The sequence below is a fragment of the Osmerus eperlanus genome, chromosome 1 (assembly GCF_963692335.1).
Source record: "Osmerus eperlanus chromosome 1, fOsmEpe2.1, whole genome shotgun sequence".
In the NCBI taxonomy this organism is placed as follows: domain Eukaryota; kingdom Metazoa; phylum Chordata; class Actinopteri; order Osmeriformes; family Osmeridae; genus Osmerus; species Osmerus eperlanus.
In genome coordinates, this window is record NC_085018.1 from 4583686 (window position 1) to 4599970 (window position 16285).

General features: G+C 41.3%; 3 protein-coding genes across 3 annotated transcripts; 1 reads left to right on the plus strand and 2 right to left on the minus strand.

Moving 5' to 3' along the window:
* The first annotated feature begins 246 nt into the window (after positions 1 to 246).
* Positions 247 to 2636, plus strand: LOC134021559 (fibronectin type III domain-containing protein 11-like). The gene is made up of 2 exons (XM_062462581.1): positions 247 to 818; positions 1532 to 2636. The coding sequence occupies exons 1-2, from the start codon at positions 743 to 745 to the stop codon at positions 2539 to 2541; spliced, it is 1086 nt and encodes a 361-aa protein (XP_062318565.1). The 5' UTR covers positions 247 to 742; the 3' UTR covers positions 2542 to 2636.
* A 1997-nt stretch (positions 2637 to 4633) lies between these two features.
* On the minus strand, positions 4634 to 6114 carry LOC134021635 (P2Y purinoceptor 1-like). Its single transcript, XM_062462704.1, has one exon. It carries the CDS (start codon positions 5958 to 5960, stop codon positions 4920 to 4922), a length of 1041 nt encoding a protein of 346 aa, XP_062318688.1. The 5' UTR covers positions 5961 to 6114; the 3' UTR covers positions 4634 to 4919.
* A 966-nt stretch (positions 6115 to 7080) lies between these two features.
* On the minus strand, positions 7081 to 11184 carry LOC134021699 (CCN family member 5-like). The gene is made up of 5 exons (XM_062462828.1): positions 11037 to 11184; positions 9629 to 9845; positions 9011 to 9259; positions 8241 to 8527; positions 7081 to 7897 (listed from the first exon to the last, which is right to left on the minus strand). The coding sequence occupies exons 1-5, from the start codon at positions 11091 to 11093 to the stop codon at positions 7607 to 7609; spliced, it is 1101 nt and encodes a 366-aa protein (XP_062318812.1). The 5' UTR covers positions 11094 to 11184; the 3' UTR covers positions 7081 to 7606.
* Between the last annotated feature and the right edge of the window lie 5101 nt (positions 11185 to 16285).

Below are 16285 nucleotides of genomic sequence, written 5' to 3' on the forward strand. Positions count from 1 at the left end.
GATGTCGTTATGCCACTGCATACTTATGAATATTTATGTTTTTTGGATTGAGCAAGTTATGGTTATTTAAAAAGTACATGTAGCTCCAACACAATGTTATGGGTGAACGAGTTGACTGTAGCAAGATGGCCGCCATGTGCGGACGTTCTAGACTCCGCCGTAAGACATCTAGCCTTTATATATATCTATAAATACACATGCAAAAAAGAGTTTTGGCTTGCTAATGTTGCTAATGCTCTGACATTCTGGTTCCGCTTCGGATGCCATCAAGCGGGATCTCTGGTCGTAGTCAGTCCTTCACTAACCAATCAGCATTCATTAGCAGAATGCTAGCGTGTTGTGGGCAACAACGACTCACCCTGTAAGAAATCAAAAGGACATAAATACTCGTTCATTCAACTTTCGATCTATAATCCATGTTGAACATGCACAAACTACAATCAAATCTGAGATTTCTCAACGACAATCAGGCGAAAGAGACCAATTTAGCCATTTAACCTACGTTCTCATTTAGGCCTAGTTACTAATTTACGCACTTCAGTAATAGTAATATCAAAGAGTATAGAAGCACGTTCTTTGGTAATATTTAAAACATAATTGGAATTTTGGATAGGAATTTGCTTTGGAATTTTGAGGACGATCGAGCGACCGTGGCATCTTGTCTGTGACGCTGCACCTGTGGTATTTAATTTGTAACCATGGTAATTCAGACAACATCTGAAAAAAATACGTTTAGTAAAAAATGGTAATAGCTATTAATAGTCTACCTACTTTTAAAACTTTTCGTGGTGGAAAAAGACATGCAGTAGAAGTTTCAGGTATGACGTCAACGTTTACATGCAGGGTAGGCTAGGTCTACTCTAAATATTTCACGATTCTAAGAAGATAGCCTATAGGCTAGAATCGTTAGCTATGAATTAGCTACTCATTGGTGATAAAAGAATACAGTACAGTACAGTAGCACTACTGTAGGCCTACTGTGTAGACGAGCACTTCCAAAATCAATATTCCTGCTGCTGCAGCAATAGCCTGGCCTAATACAAAATAAAAAATAGCAAAATGTTTTATAGCAAGCTAGATCACGGAACATTACGTTCTACCCACTGTTTGATACTGATGTTAGCTAGATATTAACTTCATTATCATAGCGTTTTCTAATTCAGCATACATTTAGTCGATGTCAATGAACTTTGGTCAAACACTCCTTCCAGCAATGTCAATGTTATGTGAGGCATGATAAAATGCAGTTGTGAGGCCATTTAATTTATTTCTCCCTTAGCTAGCATAATGTCTAAGCATTAATTGCCCTTACCTAGTTTAATTTTGGTGAATGGACTCCAAACAGATTAAACAAGTGTAACTGTATGTAAGTGTATTTCTGGATGTTGTTGTTGTGAGGGTCTACTGTGTGTGTATATGGTAGTTTGTGTATAAACAATTCTGGTTGAGAGGCCTGCATTCACACCCAAACTGAAGTCCATCATTCTAATTGACAACATTTTTGTCCTATGTTTTTATTTTTCTGCACTAGACATGAAAAGAATGAAGGTGACCACTCTTAGTACTGATAACAGTGAGCAGTGCCATCCAATGAAGACACAACACAGTGGTGATGCCGACAACCAGACAGGGAACAACCAAAACCAAATGGCCACAGATGACACCTGGAGCGCTTTCATGGACCTGCGCTACCACATCCTTCAGCTGCTTTCCACCAAGCTCACCCCTTGCACACTGGAGGACTGCAAGGCCCGCCTTGAGGTCCTGAGGAAATGCTCTTATTACATGGATGTCCACCAGGACCTGTCTATGGCTGACCAACAACAGCAGAATGCTCTGTCCGATTCCACCATCCTTCACCTAATTGATCCCTGGAAGTTCCAGCGTATGAAGAAGTTGGCCAACAGCCAAGTTAAGATCCAGCTGAGTCTCCTCGAAGAGCTGTACGAGCAGATCTGTCGGGGCAGGGCAGACTTGGAAGCTATCGCCAACCAATGCAGTCCCAGTACCTTTTGCCAAGACAACGCCCCCTTGAGGAAGAGAGTGGAGCAGCTTACCATGGCGTTGGTGGACTTTGACTCCACGCTGTCGCCTGGTCGGCTGCATGCCAAGCACCGGCTCATCTCTGAAACGGGTAACACCAAGGTTCCCCAGCTCTGGCTGACACTCAACGTCAAGATGCCTGTGATGTTTGACAAGTCGCGATCAGAAGCTCTAGCCAGCTTCACCCGGCTACACTGGTACATTGCCGGGACAGATCAGCAGGATCCTGGGGAGCAGTTTGAGATCCACCACAAGCTCATCCAGCCCATCAACACAGATGAAGGCAACCAGACTGGGATGGTCACTTGCTCCGGCAATCACATTCAGATTAACAACCTACTGCCGGAAAGATGCTACGAATTCACGGTCAAGAGGGCAGACACGTGTTATTTGGTGTACGGCTTCTGGAATGAGACCATCATCCTCCGCACTGCCGCCATGTCCCCCGGGGGTCAGGTGGGGAGCCGGGAGAAGAAGAGAAGGCTGTGTCTCTGGTAGTGTGAATGAACATGGATACATAGCTTCATAGAAGAAGAAAAACGTTTTACATTTTATATCTCTCTAATAAACTAAACAAGGTTTTGTCTTGGTGATTTCATTTCTCAGTGTAATTTCACACTGTAAATCAGAAATCTGTAAAACAGAATCTGAACTGTTTGTTAAAGAATATTTATTTATTTAGTGCATTTATGACTAACTTTAAGTTGCAGTTGTTGAGATTCAGATCAACAAAACATTCTTATAGTCTTACATATTCAAAACATGGTTTTATCAGATCGAATGTAGATGAGTGTATTAAGAGTTTGTGAAAACTAATATTTACAATTGCACTCTGACTGGACCCTTTGAAAAAGCCTTTAGAGTTGAGAGGAGATCATTTGGAGACATGACAACATCTCTGGCCACAGACAAATCAGAGCATGCAAATGCTATGCTTTTTTGTATCGTAATTGTCTAACTAGCCCTACACTTTCAGTTCACACCACAGCTAGCGAGATATATTTAAAAGCTTCAAAGAATCCCTTGTGCATTGTACTTGGTGAGTCACACTTGTGCTACTTCTACTAACAGGATGTACCTCAAGCTATAACTTTCTTTAAGGCCAAGACAGCTGTAGGACATTGCTTTGTTTGAATGTGTCAATCTAATTTCCACCTCATGACAAATGTCCAGGGACCTGCTTCTAACTCTATGTCCACCCATATCCATTTCCTCAGTCGTTCCTATTTGTAGCTGTAACAAGCACTGATTATTGTGCTATAATTCCATCTCAATGGGCTTCAATATCCTGTTGTCCAGAGTACTGAGGGACTTGGCCACCACATGGCTACAGCAGGCCCAGGATAGAGGATTGTTGTAGTCGTCTACATAGTTCAATGTACAGTGTAGCAAGTGCTATTGGTACGTTTCCCCGAAGCAACCATTTAGTCATAAAAAAGGCATCACACACAAAAACATCCTCTCAGTTTAAGTAATGGTTTTACTTACATTTTTACATGTTTGGGAATGGGAAGATGTTTGAAGATTGTGAGAATGTGCAAGACCAAACAACATGACAAAACGAAGCATTGTAAAATATAAGCTAATGTTCTGTATTTGATAGAAACTAAACTAACCGGACATGTTTTTGATAAGCTTTAGAGAGTGTCTTTAGAGAGAAAGAGCATCATTCAGTTCAAAGTCGTGGACAATACAGCTTACTTTAAATATGGATCTTGTTGGGTGTCAGCCACAGCTTGTCATGTCACTGTAACTGTTCAAGCTACAGTTACAGTGACAATTAGGAGAAATCCCAAATACTGATCAATATGCTGTCAGTTATGTATTTTAATAATCTTCTTTCTTATCTTCTACTTCCCCACAGACAAACAGACATTCCAACGGTGCGTTAGCATTTGGCACCAATGTCTGTCAGCTGCCTCAGAAATTCTCTCAAACTCATGTGAAGCTTGCAAAGAGGAGAGAAATATTATTGCGTGCTTGAAATACCATAGAGTATTTTAGAAGCATACAAATCAAATGAAATATTTGAATTTACCAGGTTTTATGTTTGTCTTAACGCTATACTTTTTCAGTTTTAAATATTGATGATGGTAATATCAAAGTTCATTCTATTTGAAGGGTTACTTAATATGGGCAAAGGAGGCTGCATGGCAAGGCAGTTGGTAACTTTATTTATGCTAGCAAACACAAACTGTTATTGTCAATTCACTCTCACTCTCTCTCTTTTTACTGAGTAATCACAGAATGTTTGTCTGTGTATGCCAAGGACTACACAGTGAACAGTTTATTATAGTTGTCTATAGTATAGTTGCACTGTTGTCTATAGTATAGTTGCACTTTTTCATCTGTTTTGAGAGAGCACAGAGATAAACGAATATACCCCAAGATTAGAGGCTAGCCAGCATGCAGTCATATAACTGTAATTAACCACTACTGTATGACATTAATGTCATGTCCTGACACATTTGTGTGAGTGTTGTCCCCTCAGTCGACATTTTGGGTTCCATCGGATCAAATTATATGGATAAGCTATTAAACAACATACCTGAAGGTAAGAGGCACTGAAGAAGAAACCACAGAACCTTTAGTATTGTATTCACTTTCATAACACTGTTGATTAGGCGAGATTTTTTATTAAATCATCTGAACACAGACTGTTTATACTGTAATCGTGAATGTTTATCCCCATGGACACAAACAGGTAACTCCAACTTCAGTTTGCAGAATGCTGGCAAGCAGTCATACAACAAAGACAAAGGCATACATTCAACGTGCTTAATAGGCCTGTAGCCTAGTGGCCATACAATGCTAGGAAGTTTAAGAAGCAAACAATTAAAAAAAGTTCTCATAATTGTAAAAGGGCTTGGCATAGTTCATATGACTTCCTCCTCTCTTGCGGCCACAGTCTCGCTTTCTTCCTCGGTTTCAGGTGGCTTACGATAGATGATTGCACCAGTCCAATGAACAAGGAACATTCGGGCACGTTTGCTAACATTGTGAAAGCGCATTACGAAATCGTCGTTTCCGATCAAGTAAATCAAAGGATTTATCGCACTATTTAAGCAGACCAGGCCACGGCTGATTTGATGAGCAACATAGATGTCATCGAAGCTTTCGTGGCATGTGCCCTGCATTTTCAAGATTCGTGTCTTCAAGTTCAGATTTCTGAGTACATGATATGGGATAAAGCAAACTGAGAATAAAACTGTCATAAAGATTACAAGTTTTAGGCAGCGTTGTTTCAATAAAGTATTGACGTTGGCTTTGACAACAAGGACTATAATTATATGACCGTAGCAAACCAGAATAATAAGCAACGGTATGACAAATCCTGTAATAGTCCATCCAATGCTATATGGCAGATAATCATTGATAAGATGGTCAGACGTTGTATCGTAGCATGCATCTGAGGAATTTGCCGAAGTCTTGTCAAAGAACATATCTGGAAGTATCTGAATGACAACCAAAACCCATACCAACGAGCTTATTGCCATGGAATGGCCGGTGTTGATTTTTCCCATTACTTCCATTGGATGCACAATTCCCAGGTATCTGTAGATGCTTATGCAGGTTAAAAATCCAATACTGCCGTAGAGGTTTAGATTAAAGCAAAACCTGGTGACTTTGCAAAATGTTTGTCCAAAGGTCCATTTGCTGTTCTGTGCGTAATATGCGACCAAAAAAGGTAACGTAAATAAGTAGAGTAAGTCCGCAATCCCGAGGTTCAGAATGAATATGTTTATATTTCCGATTTTATCCCATCCTTTAAACACACTCTTCAACCCCCAGAAATTGGCAACAGTCCCGACAACAAAAACGATCACGAATATCGCAGGCAAAAAAACGTGCGTAAAATCAAGGTTTATTTTCTCACATGCTGTACGGTTTATAGCGCGACTGACGCTATCAGACATTTTCTCACTGTCTCTCAAGTCAAAACACCAAAGCAGCTATTTAATTTCAACTTGAGTTGAAGACGCCCGGTAGCTTGCATTCTGAAACGAAACTATGCACACTGACGCAGATACCATGGAATGGTAGGATTACAAGTTACTACGAGTTACTACTAGGGTGACAAGACAGAAAATTACATGGGCCGGAGTGACTACCATTATTATTGTGGAGATTTTATTATGATTTTTAATGTATTTATTATGCTAGATTAGTTTATTATTTTGTTATGCACCATACAACCGTACATATCAAGTGATATATAGCCTATTAAAAGAGCATTATTACTATCGTAATTAGCTTTTTTCATATTAATTGCTATTGAAATCAAAACTGTTAATTACTTATGCATATTAATCAGTGTGAACTGATTTTGTTTTATTTATTAAAAAAATATAAAAAAAATCAAATGCGTGAGTGGGCTGTATTCGGCCGCGGGCCTAGTTTGGTAGCCTGGCTCTGCCCTCCTACGTACTTCCGCTACAATTTTGATTTTGCTTCTGTACTAGGTCTGGGATTTCGGTGTATTAGTCGTTTTTCAGAAACACATTTTTTGTAGGTCCAATCAGCGAACAGAGGGAGTGGCTGAGAACGATGACGTTGATGTCGTGCATTAGTTTGAGTTGTAGTTCAGTAATAGCGGCGGAGAAAGATGCGAGCGAAGCTATTCGGTCTGTTGTGACAACGCTGCCGAATATCCATAAGTTAAAGCCGGAGCAAGAACAATCCTTGCTGAGTTTTGTTGGTGGCCATGATGTTGTGGCCCTCCTCCCCACGGGGTTCGGGAAAAGTTTGATTTTCCAGCTACGGCAGCTAGCTCCGTTACAGTAGTGGTGAAGGAGTTGGCTAAGGCAAATGCTAGCGATTGGTTATGGCAGATCAGAGTGGCTCTGAGCAGATCCAATAGTTTTAAACTTCAACAGAATACCCGCCTTCAAGGAAGTTAACGCTTGTCAATGGAGCAATCCCAGACCCTCTGTACAAATGAAATGTAAGAGGGTCTGGTTAGGACCAGGCTAGTAGTTTGGGGACCCCTGCATTAAATGGTAGTCAATTCTCATATTTTGCGTTAAGGTAATCAGTGTATTTTGCGGTTTCCAAATGATGAAAATGGGCATAAAATACAGCTTGAATGCAAGCAACAACTAAAAGCAATAATATTTATATTTAATCTGCATATGTATACATTCAGACATGGTGCTTATACTTATTCATTGAATTGTATGCCTATTTTCCAGCCATAGATAGGCTACACAGGTACACACAAGAACAAGACATGTTTGGTTGGGAACATGTCATTGTCAGTTAGCAGTCCATATACTGTATGTGTGTATATATTTCCCATGGGAAAATGTGTTCAAACTTTTGACCGGTACTGTATATATTATTTGAAACAAAAATGTCAGGATAAGATGTCAACAAACATTCTATAATATCCTGGAACATGGGTGTCTTAACTTAATGAACAAGGAAAACATGGACTGGAATTCAATCAAACCTGTACTATAAAAGTTATGAAATTAGGATACCCTTCGAAGACTGTTCATCATCTCACCTGACAGGACCTGCCCATCGCTCATGCAACGGTATCCACCACTGCCCTAATTTTCTAGAACCAGGGCAGGCCTCTCCTGGGGGTGGGGAGCAGTACTGGCTGGGGGCAGTTGTAATGGTGGCAGGAGCAGGACTCAATCATCATGACCTGCTGCTTCGTCAGCTTGCCCCGGGGGCAGCGGAAGGCCATCTGGGCTGTTCTGGTGCGGTAGGGGATACAGCAGCGTTTGTCTGGGCATGAGAGGCCACAGTACCTGGGGCGGTAGGTTCGCGTGCTCAGGCAGCCTAGGTGCTCCAAACGAACAGGCACTGGAGACCTGTAGCTGCTCTCACAAGCACCTGCCCCCTGGAATACACAACACTGGCCTTAGAGAGAGCAATATCAGATGTTAACGTTTAAGGGGCTAGGTTGTGCATATCACCAGAATACATTTGTTTAACAATGTATGTCTGATTATATCAAATCTTTATCTATCATTCTTGTTAATAAAAAAACAAAACATAGCCACAGTACTGGAACGACAGAAAAAAGTAGCTGTAGCTCAACCTTGGTACTGTAGCACCACCCTAGCCTCTCTCAACTAGAACAAACTGAAGAACAAAACCAAAGAGCAAAGGTCTGTGTTTGAGTAGCGAGGATGTTATTGAGAAAGTAAAGAAAAGTTGAGGGAGGGGCCTCTGTCACTCACCGCTGACAGCCTCTGAGCCGTGTTGGTGGCCTGGCACAGCCTGACCTGGCACAGTCTGGTCTGGGACAGTCTGGTCTGGGACAGTCTGGTCTGGGACAGTCTGGTCTGGGACAGTGGGAGGCAGGCCCAGTTTTTGTTTGAGGTGCGGGTAGAGACACCTGGGCCACAGCTGCGGGAGCACGGGCTCCAGTCGCTCATCTGCTCAATGCAGTTGGAGTTCAGGCCCATCACAGATGGACCAAAGTCCTGCCATGACCTCTCTACTGGTCTCTCCACTGGTCTCTCCACTGGAACATGGGAACATGCAGACAGTGAGGAATTTACTGTTTGTGAGGAAACAGTAAATTAGTAGAATATTTTCATCTCACATAACTAAATTCTCATCATACTCAATCTAAAATATGAAAGGGGTGTGGCTATTCTTGTCAGTTGTTGTTTGAGTGTTTAAAAAAAAAATCACCATAGGTTGCCGCCGGTGTGTAAATATTGCTAAAATAATTTGATTGAACTTGACTATGGAAATAGCAGAAATTTACTCAAATCCCTGTGTTGTGCACTTGATGTTTTTTTCAGGGCAATCACATTCAGTACATACCACTTTTTGAGCCTACTAAGAATTGTGAAAATAGATTGAGGTAAAACTTCTAGATACCTAAAACTGTAAGCACACCGGTCTGTCTGTCTGTCTTTCTGTCTGCCTAGGATGACTGGGACAGACAGACAGGCAGACAAACGAACAGACAGACAGAACTCCCGCCCCCTCACCATACCTGCCAGTGTTTCTGGGTAGATGCTGTTATCCAGAATGTTACAGACCCACTCCTTGCAGCACCTCCCGGGCAGACGCACCAGCTGGGGGGTGGGGCAGTTGGCTGCAGGCATCTGGAGGTCGTCGGAGCACAGTGGCACACAGGTCACACCGCCACCCAAGCAATGACACAGCTGTGCACACGATGGCTGGAATGTTTGACCCTCCTCAAGGCGCCTACCGTTGACCTCACAGCCCAGTGCATTCTGACCTGACCGCAGGGAAAGAAGGGAAGAGCTTCCAACTGTTAGCAGGTGAGATAAACAAATGAAAAGCGTAGTGCAGTCTTGACAGTCAAATATTATTCTCCACCAATGCCCAGCTCACACGTCTCCCTGTATTTATTTGACAATTAACACCATTTAGTCCATATTGTGGTCAGTTATTGGCCCAAACAAAGACTTTTGGTCTTTGATAGTATTATACTCTCTATATGATATGATAACTAATATATCTTCGCCACAACCTAAATTAGTATACTTGCATTTGTGTAATCAGGATTTGGGCTACCATGTGTACACTTTTAAATCTTTCAAATATTTCTATAGTAAAGTTGAGTACTGCTGGCTTGCATACTCACTGACACACTCCCCTGGACCTCCAGGGAGGCTGGCGCTGTGGTCGCACTGCAGGCCTTTCTGGCTGTCACACACATTCCTCTCTGTACAGGCCTCACCCTCCTGTCTGGCACACACCTGGCAGCAGCGGCACCCATCCAGGACAAGGGAAACTCCCGTAGGACAACGGGGTACAGTCTGAGGACAGAGGCAAGGGCCTCCACACAACTGGCACCACACCTAGGAAGGGGGGCAGTCACAGCAGAATGAAGAATGGTTTTGTGTACTGTCCCTTTCTTTCTTTCTATCTATCTATACTGTTGTTTCTACAGGTTTTTTTCCTGCATACTGTATACATCTACTGAGGTATAAGTAAAAGAGGCCTATGTAGACTTTCTCAGAAGTTTGTCACAGAAGTGCAGAAGCAAGTCGACAGTTTTTTATAATAATATCTTAGGCAGGAAATGACAGGAAGTGGAGGTATGAGATAAACAGAAAGGAGTATGTGGTATGCAAGAGCCCTACACACAAGGTACTGTAGAGACAAGCGTGTAGTCACGTATACAAACACTATCTGAAGGAAAGAATGGAAATACAAAAGAAACAAAATTGACAATGGCTATACTTTGAGACATTGAGACAGATATTTTAAGTTAATGTACTAAGCAGTCAAAAATCAGGTTGCTCAGAACATTTCTTGAATACACTTAATTCCTGTACTTGATTATGTACATATTTATTCAAATTAGATATTTTATTTTCAGTGCCAACCATCTGCAAAGAATGTTTTCTCTCTGTCAATATTGTGTATTGTTTGTTGAAAACTAAATGTATTCAGTTTTTACCCTTTATAAACCCTGTGTATTCTGGGGTACAGGATACAAACATCAGACTTCTTGGTAAATCATTTACACGTTAAAAACCGTTGGCTGCAGGTGTCACTTCCTTTTTGTTGTCTCAGTTATTTCCTTGACATCATTACTATACTACCGGAGTCTGCAGGTGGCCTGCAGTCTATAGGTTGCCTTTACCTCCAGAAATGAAAGACAATTTATCATCACGTTATGTAACAATGCCATACGGAACCCCTTGTACAGGATCAGCACTAGAACAGTCTAACCCCAGCATCTCTGTGGCAAGTGCAAACACTGAAAGAGGCCTTGGCTCTGATCTCAGACCTCCACGCTGTATCTGCCTGAAAAGCAAAAGCTCCACCTTTTTGCATAAGGCTTTGTGTGCTTTGAACATGAAGTACATGCTCTATGGTCTTATTCAACAATACCTGCTTGACAAAACATGACAGCTAAGCATAACCCTATTAGATGCCAGACCGTTTCTCACCCAGATAGCTCAATCTAACTAGATCAAAATAGTAACTGTGAGAGAAAATATATTTCTTTCTTTAGGGAATTGAGAGGTTTCAGCCCTCACCTGAGCAATGATGCACAACATCAAGGAACCAATGTGCATAATCTCTCTTCTGTCCATCTCTAGCTGTAGTTCTCTTTCTCTCTCTAGACGTCTATCTCCTCAGGAAATCTGCGATGCCATTAATGCTGGTGTTCACAAATCGTCTGCCTTGGGCCGTTCACTTATAAAGTCTAGCTCCTGATGTCACAGACGAAGGACTGCAATGTAAATAGTTACTGGACTGGAATCAAAAATGTTTCTAATTCCACATTCCTGCCAGCTGTTTCCTCTAGCTACCTCCCTCAGGACTCCAAATAGTGCCTTTTCTCAAGTCTTTATAGTTTTTTGGCACTTTTAGACAGGTTCATATTACTGTGAAGTGTGGTTGACCGTCTCTTGTGTTTGTTTGTTCAACCACAAGGATATTTCATGAAAACAGTGTTTGTTAGCAGTGAACAGAGGTATACCACTGTCAAATATGTTGTGCTGCAGGTCTGGGATGTTGTTGGAATGACTCACTAGCATTCCATGTTAAGATTTGTACCTGTTTTGGGGTATTATTACTTTATTGACACCATCAAAATGTTTTGGGCTTTTTATAGCAGTCGGTTGTAATCAAAGAATAGTAGGCCGGTTCTTTATCCCAGATCCCTATCCCTACACATCTAAATAAAAAGTCCACCAAACTTGCAAGATTTTGCAAGTGTGGTTGTGACAAGTACCTACATGTTCAGCACAGTAAGCTACAGCACTTACTGTATGTTAAAATGAGATACCAATCCATGAATGTAAGTTATTTTATTCATAGGGGAATGTTACTAGAGGGGTCTTAGTTCTTTAATGTTGGTTTACAACTTAGAAATCACTACTCAACACCTTGGCCACATCTGTTTGCTAAAACAGACCACCTCTATCCTCCCATGACTCCACCCATTTTTCAGACCTGAGGAGTAAAGAGAAACCATTATGTACAGTGGATATTTAGATTTTAGACTATATAGTTAGGGGTATTGTTTTGACAACAAATCTCACTTACTTGACGTTGTGGTGTGGTAAAAACCCACCTTTAACTGTCAATAAAGATCCAAGCAGGATAATATAGCCTCAGATCTCAAACAGGTGTCCGCCTGTCTCAGATCTCAACCTTCAGTTAGGTGTGAAAATGCAATAAATCAAGAAAACCTCTCACAGGTTTAAACCCAATCCTAATATATAATCAAGCTAAATATATTGACAAAGGTATTAAAACAGTATGTTATTGTAATTCCATAATATACAATTAGACAATTGTCCAAATTTTGCCGGTCCACGGCAAGAGAGGCCGAAATAAAGGCTTTTGTTTCTTTTTGTTTGGTTTCCTTGATCATCATTGTTACGTTCCGTGTGTTTTGTTGTGTGATTCACTTAATTCCCACACAGTGTATTACGGCTACACATAGGAGGGGTTGCAGGTTCGTAACAATCAAGCAGAGGCTCAATTTGCATTTTAGAGAAGGGGGGCGGTAGCCTGGCTCTGCCCGCCTACGTACTTACGCTCAATTTTGATTTTGTTCTGTACTAGGTCTGGGATTTCGCTGTATTAGTCGGTTTTTGCAAACAACATTTTTGTAGGTCCAATCAGCGAACAGAGGGAGTGGCTGAGAACGATGACGTTTATGTTGTTCGCTAGTTTGAGTTGTAGAATGGCGGCGGAGTCGCTGCCGAATATCCAAAAGTTAAAGCCGGAGCAAGAACAATCTTTGCTAAGTTTTGTTGGTGGCCATGATGTTGTGGCCCTCCTCCCCACGGGGTTCGGGAAAAGTTTGATTTTCCAGCTACGGCAGCTATAGCTCCGTTACAGTAGTGGTGAAGGACTTGGCTAAGGCGAACGCTAGCGATTGGTTATGGCAGATCAGAGTGGCTCTGGGCAGATCCAATAGTTTTAAACTTCATCAGAGTACCCGCCTTCAAGGAAGTTAACGCTTGTCAATGGAGCGATCCCAGACCCTCTGTACAAATTAAATGTACAGGGTTTTGGACCAGGCTAGGTGGCCGGGGGTGTTGGGAAGATAACTGATGTGGCCACGAAAGTATCCCGCCTCTCTCCCTTTTTTGGTCATTTTCGATACAGCTTTCGCTTGTCATCTTGCATTCGATGTAGGCTGTTAGTCAGATAACTTGTGTTGCATTCATTGTTTGTGCGGCATGGATTCCAGTCCTTCGTTCTCGCTGTCATTTCTATACCAAAGTGACCCTATTTACTCACTGTGTGCCTCGGATTTGATGACTGCCTCTAAAACAGTTAACAATCATTTCATAAAGGAACAGAAGCAACTTCTGAAGGTAAATGTTTGGATTAGCCTATATGTTTTAATGTTTCATGAACATGCTAGGCTACAAAAAATGTATTATCAGTCCACATAACAAATTATTTTAAACTAGGCTATTTGACCACGTTACCGTTTGGATTGGTGTGTTCTGTTTATGCCTACTGTAATAGGCTACTTCAAGAAGAATTCATTTACATTTATTCATTTAGCAGACGCTTTTATCCAAAGCGACTTCCAAGAGAGAGCTTTACAAGTGCATAGGTCACTGATCATAACAACAAAATAGCCACAAAAACATTGCGAGTAGCCAAAACATGAAGCACACATTGTGAACAACCAAAGTAAGTGCCAAAGGGAAGAACCATAAGAGCATATAGTTAAACAAGTTACAATTAAACAACATGAACCGCTATAAGTGCAAGTGTACCTGTGGAAAAAACAAGCAACAATAATAAAAACAACATATCACAGCGAGTACAACATTTTTAAATCAGTTACCACTAACCACAAGAGCAACAAGTCTCTAAGCAAGAGTCATTGTGATCCTTTATTGATTGTTATCCTCATTTAAATCATTGATCAAAATGTGTTTTAATGTAGGCCTATGTCAACTTATTCTCTTTAAATTGAAAATAAGTATTGCGTGGTAATTAACCATGCCAGTAAAGGAAGTTGTGATTCAACTATGTGAATAATTGCCTAGGCTGTGACATTCTTTCAGAGTTAAACCAGACTTAGCATGTTCTGATTGCCTAACTGAGAATCATCTGATGTGGGGCAACATATCTATTTGAATCATGTATAGATCGTATGTATTGTCTAATTGTCTTATTGTACAACACATGCATTGTTTTATTTATCATGGTTACTTTAAGCACTCAAATTTCTGTGAAAACTCTTATAAATTGAACTAATTTCCCACCAATTTTACTAGCAGGGTTTTTTCAGCTGTTCAGCTCAAAGAATAAGTATGCACACTTGGCATTACAATGGCTGAGAATGAAGGGATTTCTATAATGTCAGTGAAAATGTCATGTCCCCCAGTGGGGACTCAAATGACAACCATGGCAACTGGGAAACGTAGTCACGCATTTACAGCCTCAATAGTGTCACTCAGGTCGCCTTTGATTTATTTGGGAGTTCTTATGCCTAAAGAACAGTAGATACCCTTGTCCAATTCTTCACAGAATTAAAACATCTTCGGAAACATCCCGTCTTCCAGATTAAAAGAGAAAGAAATTGGCCCTAGGATTACAATTGACCTTGCCAGGCTGTGCCAAAAAGGATGAAAAGACACCATGTAATGTCTTAAGATGTTTAATTATCTAACAAACTTTGTAATGTCTTGCTCTCCCTTGCATAAACAATGTAATACTATGGTAGACTTTCTCTCAATTGTAGGCTACCAAAATGTTCATTTTATTTCTCTTATCTCAAGGGCTATATTCAGTATGGTGCCTTATGAAAGACGAGAAGATAAAGGTCCTTGTACTATCTCAATAATCTCAGTATTGTGATCTCAATCTTGAACTATCTCAGTAGTACTAACTATATCGAGATAGTTCAAGAGGACTACTTGTTATGTTCTGGACAGCCATTAAAACATTATGACAGCCATTTCCTTTGTTCTCATCCATGCTCATCTACCGTCTGTCCAGACCCTGCAGAGGCTGGAGCAGCAACAGCTCACCTGCAGGCGCCAACTCAGCGAGGAACAGAGAACGTTTGCCTTCATCATGACCAAGAGACTTGGTCAGAGGGGTGCCAGGCCTCAAACTGCCCCTTCCTACTCCACCACCACCTCAGCCTTCTCTGCCCTCCCACTGAGAGGGCCTCAGTCCGCCCCTGCTGCCCTTGCCACCCACACCACGGGCAGTGATACCCTTGGCAGCGTCAAGGGTGCCAACAGCAGAGAAACCAAGTTCAAGGTTGAGACATCCTCCAACTTTTCAACTAGAGGACTGAATGAGTATTGGGAGGACAACAGGGAGACAAGACAGGGAGAGCACAACCGGGACTCAGGTGGCTGAGCAGTTAGGGAATCGGGCTAGTAATCAGAAGGTTGCCGGTTTGATTCCCAGCCGTGCCAAATGACGTTGTGTCCTTGGGCAAGGCACTTCACCCTACTTGCCTCGGGGGAATGTCCCTCTACTTACTGTAAGTCGCTCTGGATAAGAGCGTCTGCTAAATGACTAAATGTAAATGTAACTGTGAGTGGGCAAGGTTGCAGATCTGACTTAATCATTGCATTCTTCCTTATGTGAGTCAGTCTCTGGAATAACAATTTACACATCCAGTCATATCAGATCTTTAGAGGAAGGGGGTGGATCAAATAAATAAATATCTTAAGAATATTCTAAATAGACACTCTATCTTCTGACCTACCCACCAGCTGCCTTATGGATGGCATGCTAGATATGTTTATAGTATTATTTCCTCCTTTTCTTTGATGTAGGATCATGTGAGTATGGGGCATTCACTGGTCAGCAATGTTGTAAATAAGGACACTCAAAGCATAGAAAGACTAAGCTGCCACATCTTTCTGCAGTGGCGTTCCTCATAATACTGGCCACAAGGGGGTGTCTGTTTACTATACTATTACTTGTGGATTCAGATGAAGTCAACTGTTTTTTTACTTGGACGTGCAACAAGCAAATCAGTCTCTTATTTCCTATCCCCTATCCAAATATAGAACTGAAAAATGTGTAGGCTACAGTATATTGCATTTGACTGTTATACAAACACAGTAGATCTGAAAAATCCTTAAAGTGCTCTTTTCAAGTATCTAATCTTGCTTTTAAATCATTAATGGACACGGGATTTCTGATTATATACGAATTGCATCATTAAACAACTGCTTTCTACAACGTTTCATTCATAATCTTTGCATTTTGTGTTGCGCTTTAGAAACAAGCTTGAACGTAATGACATCATCGATTGACGCATGAAAAAAACAGACCT